Below are 13,189 nucleotides of genomic sequence, written 5' to 3' on the forward strand. Positions count from 1 at the left end.
ATGAATGAACATCAAGGGGACACGATTTTAAAACATCCTTACACTTCATAGGTTAATGATGCCGTGAACTCCTGCCTAGCTTACTTCTCTGTAGTCACAGTTTTGCTCAGCAGTGTATCTCCTGATGCAGCTGTTCAACACGTCCGTTTAAACACTGCTCTGCAACCAGTACAGCTGTCACATTAATTCTGATTTAAAATGCATCAAAAACATCTACTCAAAAGCAGAAGCCTTGCTGGTAAATTAAAATTTGCCAGTATCTTACTAATTATTCGTATAGGCATGACATGGGAACTGTTCTGCTTTAAGACTGGTTTAGCATGGTTTGGCTGCAGTGCTGTCCTGTCCCTCACATGATGTTTCATTGCTTTCTAGTGTGTCATGCACCTGGAGGATCGGCTGCAGGAGCTGTATTTCAAAAGCAAGATGCTGTCTGAATATCTCAAGGGCCAGATGAGAGTTCACGTCAAGGAGCTGGGCGTTGTGCTGGGGTATGGTCGCAGATTGCCTTGGAGCAGTGGTACAAATCAACCATGGCTGCAGGCTTCTCCTTGGCTGCTGCCTGGCCCCCACGATGGGCTCAGCACTGCACAGCTTGTCCTGCCTTAGTTGGTTTGACATCACCATGCAGTGAGGGCACCTGAGCCCTCAAGGCTGATTTTCCCTACGGGCAGCAAACGGCCTCAGTGTCACGCAGGGCACGTTGTGCCTCTCTGTGCATGGGGCACAGCTGAGCAGCTATGTATGGGGTGTTTATAGGAGGGCTCTGAATGTCTGTGCAGGGAACGGGGTGAGCAGGAAGGCACACACAGCACGTGTGGAGCTGGGGCAGCTGTGCCACAGCCCCCTGGTGGCTGCAGACATGGCTGAGTTCGGTGCTCTGCTCCTGTGCCTGGCTGCCCAGCTGCTCTCGGAGGGTAGGAGGGGATCTGCTGTTTTCCTCCCCCCATCTGCAGTGCCCCATTTTGCTGCCCCCGTGCAAGGTGTTGGTGGTGCAGAGCTGTCACAGTCAGAGCAGACATGGTTGGAAGGGGTGTTAAAAGCAGGCTGGTGGCTGGAGTTTGTAACCCAGCACTGCATTGGGAGAGAAGCATCCCTGCCTTTGCTGTTACTTGAGCAATGTTCTGCTGCTCTGAGCTGTACACACTCGCAGCCCAAGTAACAAACGCTGTGCCTCAAGCCGGCGCTGCAGTTAGAATACATGTGTTCAGCCCAGTTCTGGATTAAATGTGACTCTTCTGCTTCCTTTCAGGATTGAATCCAGCGACCTCCCTTTGCTGGCAGCTGTAGCAAGCACTCACTCTCCATACGTCGCCCAGATACTGCTCTAAAATGCCAGAGAGAGCAAAGACGTTTCCTTTTTTTTTTTTCCCCTTGAAAACAAAGTGGAAGACAAGTTGTTCTGGCTGCTTTCCCTTTGCAGCCACTGAAACAAACTGCTCCCGGAGCCGCAGCATCTCCATTTTGGGCGGATGGTTGGACTGGATGGTCCCAGAGGCCTTTTCCAACCTCAGCCATTCTATGATTCTATAATATATGACTGCACATTATGCAAGCCATTGGAGGATTTTCCTCTCCCACTTGATCTCTTTTATTAAAAAAAAAAAGAAAGGATAAAGAAAGGAAAACAGAAAAATGAGTAAGCCCAAGTTTTCAGCTGTAGAAAAGTGAAGGTTTTGGTGAAAGCTGAAGATGTGCATTTTTAACCAGTTTCTGCCGCAGTGACTCACTGTAATTTATCCTGGGGAACCCAAGGAAGAACTGCTTTGAGTAACATTTGATGCTATTGCCAATGACAAACTTACAAAGCGAAGGCAGCAGCTCCCCTCAGACCCAGATCCGTCATTCTCAAGCTGCGACGATTTGTAAACAACTTCTACTTTCTCATGGAATGGTCGAATTCTGGATCCTTCCCTGAGGAAGAACAAAGGCTGGAGGGTTGGTTTGTTTTGTAAAAACCTCATTAATGGCACTCAGCTCCAACATTTATTTGTGATCATTCTCCTGGGGAGAGGAAACGGTGGGGATGTATGGGGACAGGGAGGGGGAGGTAGGAAAGGTCCGCCAGGCACCTGCGGGGGGATTCTCTCTTGACTGGATGTTGTAACCAGTATTACATGTTTATAATGTTTAAACGTTGCTTTGTATTCAGTAATGCTTTTTTTTTTTTTTTTTGACAACATAATCAAAATCTGAAAAAGAAAAAAGAAAAAAGAGAGGCTGAAGTTTCCCCACAGGCCCCAGAGCAGCACGACTATTACCTCTGACTTTTGTATGGTCTGTAATGGCCTATGATGTTCTTGCAGCTCCGACTCTTTTTACAGCAGTCAGTCAGCTATTGAAATAATGAGCTGGAAGTCACTGTACCAAAGCATTGGGGAGAAAGTGAACAGACTGTTACCCTTCGTTGCTCAGGTAACTAATTGATATATTTTTTAAAGCCGTTCTATAAGAAATGAACATTGATTACACCATAGTATAGAGAAACCCAAATCGTTTTTGGACGGAGGATCCCCTCGATGCAGATGGCTCTAATCCCTTTTCTACTCACTTGTGTAATTACCAGCAGGAAATGTTGTTTATTTTATTCTCAGCATTTCTCCTTGACTCAGCCATCACTGTTTTGTCATTGTATATACAATAGTTGTAAGAATAGCTGATGGAACCAGTCTGGTGTAAGTAATGTAAATATACAGTGGTAGGTGGATTATGTTTTCAAAGGCTCTACTACCTCAGTTTAACTGGACACTTCATCATAGCCTTTTCTTTGCTTGTTTGTCCTAGCAGCCAATTAACGTCGCTGATTTTAGGTTCTGTTTTCACTGATTACATTCAGTATATTGGGATTCATGGATTACTCACAGAAGTAGGAGGTATGTGTTCGCTCGGTCACTAAGCTGCATAAACAGTTCTATAAATATATCATTCTGTAATCATATTTTCAATAGTATAGCACGCCTTCTATTGTTGTTTGCAGAGTTATTTTAAATACAATCTATTATAAACTTGAAAACAATAGGAGAGATCCTTGCCCCACTGCTGTCAATGTCAAAACTCTCCTTCCTTCCTCTGCCGGGGCCAGGCTTCACCCGGGGTGTTGCTCAGCAGCATTTAAAGCCTGCAGCTGAGGGCTCTGTTCCAGGGATGAGCCCTGGAATTCAGGGCATCCCCTGAGTTTCCACGTAGGACTGAGCCTACATGAGTCCACGACCTCGCCTCGGATCCAGGCATCATCGGAAGCTCCTTTGTACATAAAATCCAGTGCTGCCTGCTGCAGGGAAGAAACTCGTGTTTGTTGTGTGATCCGAGGATGCGTTTCTCCCGTCCTGTCAGTGTCCTCCCTTCACCACACAACTGCATCACATCTGGCTTCTGGATGGAGCACACGGCGTCGGGGCCCGGCTGCGTCAACGCGTTTGCGATGAGATACAGGCTGGAGCTCAGCAGCTGAGCTTTGGCTCTGCGCTCCGACCCGGCACAGCGAGGGGGGCACCGAGATCCCGGCAGCCTTGGGGCTGTGCTCTCCGTGCAGTGTGTGCTCTCCTTTTCCCCATCCCTCAGTGAACTGTCGGGGTTGGAGGCTCCCAGGTACGAGCAGAGCGCGGTACGTCCACCTGCCACAGTGCAAAAAGGGAACTGTACAGGACTGGAGCACTGGAACTTGGAATTACCCCACAGTTGTTTCATGGGAATAGAAAACTAATGTGTTTGGGTTCTTTTTTTCTCCACTACTACCGATCTCCATTAACATGTCTTAATTTTCGGGCTGAAAACTAAGTGTTGTAGGCACGCGGATTAGCACATTTATTTGTGTTGCAGTTGGCAAACACGGGGCTGCTAAGAACAAAAATATTTAAAAGAAAGGATTTTACCCCTTGCCTATATTTTCTTTGTTAGCTATTATAGATGTTTTATGACAATTTTTTTGCTTTCTCTAAATTATTTAGATGGTGGTACTTGTAAAATGCTGGGTAAAATGTACATACTTGTTATCTCCTCTGTTTTTGTACATATTTCTCAAGATGTGCACTTGTATTATAATAACCATTCCCAATTTTAGGGGAAATTTGTGCAATAAAAACAGTATGTCAATTTACCGCTGGGATGCAGCGTGTTTCTTCTTTATGCCTGCAGTGAGGGAGCTCTGGTCGCAGAGCATCCCACATTTGGCATCCACCCCCCCTGCAGCTGTGCTCCCCCTGGCCTGGGCGCTCCACTGGGGCTCTGCAGGAGCAGAGATGTGCGGCCGCATTGGGGCGGTTGAGCTCTGTGTGTGCAGGCTTTGGCACAGGGCTGTGCTAGCAGCAAGCTCAGCACAGATCCCATACTTGCCAGCCAGTGTTTCCTATGGATTGTTTCTCCTTTTCTGTGTCTCCCTGCACACGTGGCCGGAGCAGCGCCCATGTTTGCATCCCGCGGTGAGCACATTCCGTTCCAGCCATCCCTGATTCTTTTCATATGCTGCAGTAACAGCTACGGCCTTTGTGCACCAACTGGATGTTCTCCCTGTCTTGGCTGCGTACAACAAAACCATCTTTGCTGTTTCTGCAGGCGATGCTAAATATATCAGCGCTCGGATTTTTGGAAAGTTTTGGAGCTCGCTGGAGATGCTGCATTGCTGCCATCGGTGCTTTTTGGCTTTGAAGAAGAACCCCAAATCCTGGTGAGATCTCTGCTGTTTTTATATCAGAACCCGATTCCTCAGCTCTGAGCTCACACTGAAGCTGAGCCCCATCCACGGGTTGCGGTGCTGCCACTGCTCAGCACCAGGAAGAGCTGCAGCGCTCAGCCTGCCCAGCTGTGCCACTGCACGGAGCCTGAGGAAGTTTTAAGGGGAAAACCTTATCTTAATGTGTGCATTTCCTGCAGGTTTGCCTGCACTGTGCAGCACTCGTGGGTCTCCGTTGCTCCTCTGCTCCCTCGCAGTCCCCGCTGGGAGGGATGGTAGAACAGAAGCACGTCCTTCCCCTCTCTTTGTTTATTTTTATTACCAGAAATATTTGCACAGCGGCAGGAATGAATTTCTCAGGCTCCATGTGTCCCAGCTGCTGGTTCCCAGCGGGGCTGCAGACATCTGTGTCCCCACTGGGGCACGGGCAGCTCTGAGTGTAGCACAGGAGATGAGCAGATGCATTTCCTTGCCATGCTTTGTCTCTGCCCCATCTCCAGCTCGCTGGCTCTCTTCGCTGCTCCTTTCCCTAAGCACCCACAACCCAGCTCCTCTGGGTTGTGTGTCCTCCACAACAAGGCTACAGCCCACCAGAAATCCCCCTCTTTCGGTACATTGGTGGTGAGAGGGACATCTGGCCCACCTCATCTGGTTCCCGTGACCAAAGGAACAACTTCTGTGCACTGTGATGTGCCATGGAGATGCAGTGAGGAGTGGCTGCAGGAGGGGTCACTGGGGGCTGCTTTATTTCCTGCCAGGGACCTTTCACTTTAGGGAATTTAGGTTGATTTGGAAAGAATACATGCAGCAATACTTTCAGCATAATTACTGCGAAATTACAGCCACGGGCAATTAGGTTCTTCAGTAGCTTTGTGAGCATGCTGAATCCGAAGGAATTAAGCACCGAATTTTCAAGGAATGGATTTATTAATAACAGCTGTAAGTACAAATCAGGCCTAATTGTGATCACCACTCAGAGAGCAGGAGGAAGGAGGGCTGCTGTTCGCATGCGTTACAAAGCGACTGACACAACTGGGGGGAGAAGCCTCAGCAAATGGGGTAATTACAGCTGTGCTGCTGTAATTAATGCTCGCACTCTGTTCCTCAGCCCTGTTTTTCTTGCGTAGCTCAAACAGTTTAAGAGAAGGTCTCTGTGTCGTTCTGATGCTGGTTTAGGCTGCAAAAGCCATCAGCCCGCGAGGAAATTTATTCTTGAAACTGCAGCTGAAATCTATGGACCATTTCTGAAATTACAGGTTAGCAAAGCCCAGGCCTTTCCATGGAGCAGACACAGATTGTTAAGAACTTTGGAATCACCGCTTGGAGCGATGCAGCACGAAAATGGAGGACCCCAGCAACAGCAGCCCACCTTCACTGTGTGCACATCTGCAGCCATGAGAGCTGACTGTGGGAACAGCCCTTAACCTCAGCACCACCTCTGGGCCCTTCCCCACGAGCTGCTCCCCGAGGGGAAGCACTGCGCTGCAATGGCCCTTGTGCCTGGGATAAGGAGAGCAGCAAAAAACCCCACTGCTTAAATGCAGCGTGGGTATCTGTGGGAAGGATCTGCCCACGGGCAACATAAGGGACACATCAGTCACCAAGCAGCCAGGGGATGCTGTGAGCAGGGCTGTGCTGGTGACAACGAATCCCTCCTGCCTCGCTGCCAGTGCTCCTTTCCCACCTGATGGAGCCTTGCCCATTTGCAAATTCACAGCATTGCAGTGGGAAGCAGAGCGCTGCATCAGCCATGGGATGGAAGTGCAGCAGGGAGGATGGGAGAACTCCCCATGAGAGGAGGAGCCCTTTGCAGCTCTGCTGGGAGTTAAACCAGCAGGGCTCTGCCTGCAGAAGGCACTCTGTTCTGCTCACTGCTGGCACCACGTGAGCGCGCTGCTCACTTCTGCTTTGGGAGGTGAAAGACAACTCACAGGGAATGGAACTTTGTGGACTGTGCAGCCTGGGATGGCCCTGAGCTGCCCGGATGGCTGCAGGGGAACCACACAGCTGTGAGCTCTGCAGGGCCAACGAGTGCCGGGGAACAGATTGCAGGGAGTAAGGATGGCCGTCGGCATGCGGAGCAATGATAAAAGCAGCTGCTGAAGACAAGTGGGGACACAAATCATCGGCGTGGAGGAGCTGTGAGCTCCCGGTGTTCCACTTATGTCAGTGGGAGCTGCTTTTAGTGCTCTGCTCATCCCGAAAACAAGGCCAACAGCATCGAAATGTGACCACAACCAGAGGACGAGCGAGGGAATCTTGGCCTGCGTAGCTTTGCAATGAGTTCACGGCACATTCCTGACTCCCCGGCCCGCTCCGAGCCTCGGGAGCTGCTCACCATTTCTGTGCAATCAAATGACAGCCTGTGCACAGCCACAAACACGGCCACACACCTCCCACGGGACGTGGCACGGCGTTCCCTGCCCCGCACGCAGCAGCGGCACTGAGCCCAGCGGCAGGGACACAGCGAGCTGCCCAGCACAGCTCCGTGCCACCGACCCTGCAGCACCTCATCCATCTCCAGCACGGAGTTATGCAAGGCTCTGGCTCCGCGCCTCTGCAAACAACGGCACGGCAGAACATCGCCAATTCACTGCATGTTCTTTCTGGGTCACAACGGGTCGCAGTCACAAACTGACAGCGTTTGCGAAACCACCTTGGGAGTTAGGAATGCACAACTTGAAGCGGAACCCAAAACGAATTGAGATGACTTCTTAATGAATTAATGAGCACTTTTGGAATCAGTTGACCCGGCTGGGCAGTTCTGCAGGGAAGGAGGGCTCCTGCTTTCCAACTCCTTGCACACCTGCCCTTTTCTCATGGCTTCCCACAAACAAGGAATACCCTTCAGCTGAGGCTTTAACACGATGGTAACAACAAAGGAAAGGCAAATGCAGAACCCCTCCACACTGCTTCCTGCAGGGACAAGTTCCCCCCTCCCAGCCTTTCATTCTTGCAGCTCAGAGCCCGGACGTTTGCAGACTGTTGCTGGATGCCTCCAGTATCCAGACGGGCCCATATGTGCTTTTAGTGTTTGCCAGCAAAGCGCTGGGGCTGGAATCAAACATTTCCAGGTTTTGTGTGGAAAGAATAAAACGGCAGAAGATAGATTAAAAAAAAGAACCTGTTTCAGACAGAAAAGAGCAGAGCTGCTGCACGATGGCTGTGTGAATACTTCTGGCTCCAAGGACATCCGCTGCCTTCATTTCAGAGGGTATTTATAATGATTTGGGGTGTTTTTGTCGGTTCTTATTCTGTTTTATCAGACCCCTCTGCCAACACAGCGCACTGCAGGGTGGGCTGGAGGATGGGAGCAGGAGGGACGTGCAGTGGGAATGGGAAAGTGAGCAGTAATTGGTAAAGCACTGTGTGCCCCTTTAAAAGTCCTTGGGTTTCCCACTTGTTTCTGGTTGATTAAGGCTGGAAAACCAGAGCTTGTGGTGGTGAACTCTGGGTGTGTAAATGGCCCTCTGGTCTCACCCTGCAGGGAAAATGTGTTTGTGAAAAGGAGATGGAGTTTCAGCTTGAAAATTTGTCTTATAATAAAACAAACAAAGAAGTTAAAGATCTCATGTTCCTAATGCTCCATTTGTAAGTTTTGCCATCACCCCAGCACTGAAACTCCAGGCAGATGCACAGTGGGACAAAAAGGGGCCTCCCTATAAAGGTGTGATGCTCAGAACTACAAACTACAGCTGTGCATCCACCACCTGACACGCTGGTGCTGCTCCGTCACTGCACCCAGGGGGTTACCATCACAGCAGGCACTTACACAGCAGTCTGAAGAGCTCCTTCCCACCCTGGGGAGCCCAGGGCGTTTGGTTTTGCTCTCCTCAGGCACACAATCAGTCTGTGTGCCTTCCTTGCTGTGAGCCAAGCTTAACCAGAAGTCATCGCCAATGCCGTGAGTGAATCTCTGAAGGGAAATTTTGGTCAGTGCTAAGAAATGAAAAACAAGAGGCCAAGAGTCATAGTGGAGAGAGAGGAAGGAAATAGCCGGGCCATAATAAAACTCGCGGGAACAAGAAAATTATGGAAGACGTAGAAATAGCCAGAAATATATGTAGGTGTACAACGTTGTGTATTTTTCCCATTGGGAGAGGTGAGGAAACTGAATTTTGCCCTGAAGAATGTGGGGTGTGTGCAGGATGGTGAAAGCCGTGAGATGAAATCCTGGCAGCATCAGGGCAGCAAACAGCAGGGTGGGCTGCACACCCCATAGCTCTGCTGATCTCTTCCAATTCAGGTGTTTGAAGCGGAAACATTTCAGCTCCCCAGGCTGCAGTCTGTCTGTACAAATAGCAGCACACTTCTGATTCGTGAACACAAGGCTGTGGATATTCTTATTTCTCAATAAATTTAAGAGAACACGATAAGTGGCAATGCTTCATTAGGGTAGAGTGATACAACCCAGAGCAAAGGGAAGCAGATTTTCTCTTCCACAAAGACAATAGGCATCCTGCTTGACCACGTCCTTTAATCCCAGCCCTGGAATTACCCGCTTGTGAAAGCTCCTTAATTGTATTTAAATACACAGGCTTTGCCATGTGGAGACATAAGCTGTAATGCTGGTCAGCAGTTGGGATCATGACACTCATTTCCATTGTTCTCCAGGTATTTGGGAAAATAAACCCAACAACTCAAACAGCCTCTGGAATAATTGCAGCTGTTACAGCCATTACCTGCCTAAATTTGGGTATTTTTGGAGTGGGGAAAGCCTCATTTTGTGGGCCAGTTGAGCCAAGCAATTAAATGGGAATAGAAGCTTTTGTTCCTGTTTGGTACCTCTCGATGTTTTACTGCTGGCTGAGGTGCAAAAATGAAACAAATGTGTGCAAAGAGAATGGAATTGTTAGGCCATTCATTTGGTTCCCATTGCAGTGCCCATTTGTGCATCGTTTTGACTACCAGGCAGCATGGAGCGGCACCATGAGGTGCTTCTGGAAGGTGGGATCAAGATCTAAAGCATCACAGATCCACAAGAACCTGCACAGCACGGATTGCAGTTACACCTGAGGTTCTTCCCAGTCACCTGCATGTGGGGAATACTGACGGATCCTTGACTCCCAACTAAGAGAGCTGACAAGGGAACATTACTCGGTTTGCTCTTCCATCTCTGGTTTGAAAAAGAGAAAGCAGGAAGTAAAAAACAAGAAAAATAACCTCTTCATAAAGAATGCTTCATGTTCCACTTCTTTTCCGCTCATTTCTCCCCCACGTGGGTTTATGGCAGGGATCTAGGAAGATTCCCACGCTGCTGGAAGCAATATTTATGTCCTGAAATTGACAAAGGATAACGTGCTCTGCCAGATGGCTCGTACAACCTCCTGACCTTCGGGACAAAAATAGTCATGATGGTTGAAATGGTCAAAATTAAGTAAAAAAACCATCATTTTGATAGATATTATGGGCAGAGCCCTGTCCAGACCTTTGTGTCATTACAGAGCATCTTACATTGTCCCTGTTGGGGACATCAGAGATGTTATCAGTGCTGGCTCTGAAGTTCACAGCCGTCCGTGCAGCTGTCTCTGTGCCTGCACTGCTCGGCACAGCGCCCAAAAGTTAAGGAAGGAAGGAAATGCCCAACTTCCCCAAGTTTTTATCGGAAGGAAACACCAGAAATATCCTCGATCAGCTTGGAACGGCCACGTGAAGCCCTTCAATACAACGACTGTGCCATAGAGGGCAAATGAGAGAACGGGAAGAAATAGCAGGGAAAGGCACGAAACGAGACGAAACCTTTCTTTATTGGGAAGATATTTTATATAGGAAAAAGCCCAAGGCAGCACAGCACGACCAGCAGCACACGGGACGAGAACCGCCCCCCCGCCCCCCGGCCGTCCCGCGCATGCGCCCCGCCCCGCCCAACCCTCGCGAGCCTTCGGCCCGCGCCGCTCCCGAACCGAAGCCCCAGAGGGGCGTGGCTTCGCTCGGCCCCTCCCCTCCCGCCCGCCCGCCCCTCGGTCTCCGCTGATTTTCTGGTTAAAGAGCCCGCTCTCGCGTTTTTCGCTCCGGGCGGGATGCGCGGTAGGCGAGCGGCGCGGGGGAACGGGACGGCGGCGGCGGTCTGAGGGGAGCCGAGCTCGGTGCTTGGAGTGCCGTGCGGGCTTCGCTCCGCCCTCGGGGCTCGTCGGAAAAACCGCCGACGCGGTGACGCCGAACTCTCCGCCCGCCCGCGTGGCTTTGCGCGCTGCCAGCCGGCGGGCGGAACCGCTTGGGGCGGAGGGGCGGGCGCAGGGAGTCCCGCTCCGGCCGGTAACTTCCCGCAGCTCGGCACGGCGGGGCCGCGCTGCCGCCTGGGCCCGCGCGATGGGGAGCGGCGGCCGGCGGGAGGCAGCGGCGGCGGAGGGAGCGGGCGGCACCTGCCCGGAGCCGCGCCGCTGAGGAGCCGGGATCCGCCCGGAGCGCAGCGCAGCCCGGCGCCGCGCCCGCCTCGGCCTCGGGCCGCTCCAGGAGGCCTCCGGGGGGCGCCGCCCCGCCGCGCCGTGCCGGGGTTGAGGGGCCACCGGCGGGGCCGGGCCGCGCGCTCCGTGCCGGGCCCGGGGACGTGCGGGGCACGGCGGGAGGATGAGCGCGGCCGTGGAGCCCAGGGTGAAACAGGCGCTGCGGAAGAAGCCGGCGGAGCGGACGCAGGAGGTGAGCGAGACCGCGCTGTCGGCACCGAGTTTGCTGATATTTTAAAACGTGACAAAATCAGTTCTTTTTTTTTTTTTCCTCTTGAATCCGTGCCCGCTGCGCGGTGCCGCACGGCCCGGTCCCGGCGCGGTGCCATTGCCCGGCGCTGCCCCGCGTGGCTCCGGGCTCGGCGCTGTGGCTGGGCGCTCCTGGCGGTGCGAGCTGCCCATGCCGCTCCGTGCCGGCCGGGGCCGCGGTTCCCTTCCTTCTAAAACAAACTTCTCGCCGCTATTGCGTGCCTGCTCGGCGCTGGGTGGCACGGAGCGGGGCTGCGCCCTCCGCTCGTGGGACGTCGGATATCGGATTTGTGCCCGCTGTGCTCTGCCGTAACGATGAGCTGCCGCTGCTCCCTTTGCTGTTTCCTTTCCCCCCCCTTCCTCCCCCCTTTACTGCAGAACTTTTCCCGTCTGCAGAGTTCCCTCCGTTCTGCCACCCGCTGAGCCCCATTGAGGCGGTGGGTGCCCCGGTCCTGGAGGTGCCCGATGGGTCCTGAGAGGCCTGAGCTTTGGGGCAAGCTGCCCGTGGCAGCAATGGCTCTAAGGGGGCTGTGACGTCCCAACCAACCCAACCGTGCTGTGTTTCACGTTATGGTTCTATGAAAGCATAAGTTTTGTACAGCTGTGTGACTTTAACCTGACAGCATTGTGATGCCTGGATGCTCGGGCCATGCATGGGGTTCACGTGGATTTGTGTCCCTGGGGAGATTCGAGTTGGATGATGTGAGAAACTTCTCCAAAGAGCAATGAGGCATGGGCAGAGCTGCCCAGGGAGATGGGGAGCTCCTGTTCTGGGGGTGTTCCATGGCTGTGGGGATGTGGCACTGGGGGATGTGGTCAGTGTGCATGGTGGGGTGGGCTGCGTTTGGGGATCTTGGAGGGCTTCCCCAACCTGAATGATTCTGTTTCATGGCTTTGTGTAGATTTCTGGAGGTTCCTATGGACTCTGCTATCAGGGCTGCATGCAGGTTTGCTTTTTGCAAAGTTGTCTCAATTCTGGAGGAATTAAAAAGAATTTGCTAGCCTAACTAACAGCACCTCTTAAAAATGATTAAAAAAAGGAAATCTTAATTCCCTTGCTGATGTGGCCCCTTCTTTGGCAGGCACTTAGAGACACCGAGCAGCCCAACTACTTGTGATTAAAGTTAAACACGTCCCTGCAGCTTGGCAGCACTGGGGCCTCTGTTCTCACGGGGCGGGTGCTCGCAGCCAAGGAGCTCTGCTTCTTGGATCCTTTCTGTCTGTATACATTCAGCAACCGGCCTGATCTGAGAGAGGCATTTCCCTGCTTGGAGAGCCCCGTGCACCTGGGAGCTGGGACAGCAGATGGGGATGGGGTGATAAGGGAACAGCAGGAAGTGATTGCAACAGGGATTTGATTTCTGTTTGGTCACGGTGCGGAGCATCCTGGCACACCCCGTGCTGGGCAGGAAGCACAGAGCTGTGCCCGGTGTCCCTCCCTGGCTGTGTGCCGGTGACTCGGCCGGGAAGCATCCAGCTGTGCACGGGCAGAGCTGTGGGCTCCCTCCTACTCTCCTAGGCCCGTGTGCATCCATAGAATCACAGAATCACCTGGGTTGGAAGGGACCTCAAGGATCATGTAGCTCCAACCCCCCTGCCTGGCAGGGCCACCAAACATACACATTTAGAACAGGTTGCCCAGGACCCCGTCCAACCTGGCCTTGAACACGTCCAAGGACGGGGCATCCACAACCTCCCTGGGCATCCATCCAGCTGCACGCAGGAGAAAACCACCCTGGTTCTTCCTCAGCTGTGGCTGAGATGTGGTGATGAGCTGAAACTTCTCACCTTGGTGGGTTTTGGTCCCCGTTGGTCCCTTCCTGCTCCT

At 52.2% G+C, this 13,189-nt stretch overlaps 2 protein-coding genes across 13 annotated transcripts in view; both read left to right on the forward strand.

The window, feature by feature from the left end:
- The window catches only part of FNIP1 (folliculin interacting protein 1), a 60,214-nt gene extending 56,118 nt beyond the window's left edge, over positions 1-4,096 (forward strand). For all 6 annotated transcript variants that reach the window (XM_042881379.1, XM_042881385.1, XM_042881381.1 and 3 more), the window contains 2 exons: positions 376-491; positions 1,253-4,096. In XM_042881379.1, coding sequence (XP_042737313.1) covers positions 376-491; positions 1,253-1,331 — 195 coding nt within the window. In that variant the 3' untranslated portion in view covers positions 1,332-4,096. The remainder of the gene's footprint in view (positions 1-375; positions 492-1,252) is intronic.
- A 7,110-nt stretch (positions 4,097-11,206) lies between these two features.
- The window catches only part of RAPGEF6 (Rap guanine nucleotide exchange factor 6), a 105,642-nt gene continuing 103,659 nt past the window's right edge, over positions 11,207-13,189 (forward strand). For 4 of the 7 annotated variants that reach the window (XM_042881369.1, XM_042881372.1, XM_042881371.1 and 1 more), the window contains exon 1: positions 11,209-11,305. In XM_042881369.1, the coding sequence (XP_042737303.1) occupies positions 11,237-11,305 (69 nt within the window). In that variant the 5' untranslated portion in view covers positions 11,209-11,236. Of the gene's footprint in view, positions 11,306-13,189 lie in introns of all 7 variants that reach the window. The other 3 variants (XM_042881374.1, XM_042881378.1, XM_042881377.1) reach the window with 2 other exon arrangements.

Source organism: Lagopus leucura, unplaced genomic scaffold, assembly GCF_019238085.1.
Source record: "Lagopus leucura isolate 7727_CA_CO unplaced genomic scaffold, USGS_WTPT01 Super-Scaffold_100030, whole genome shotgun sequence".
Classification (NCBI taxonomy): domain Eukaryota; kingdom Metazoa; phylum Chordata; class Aves; order Galliformes; family Phasianidae; genus Lagopus; species Lagopus leucura.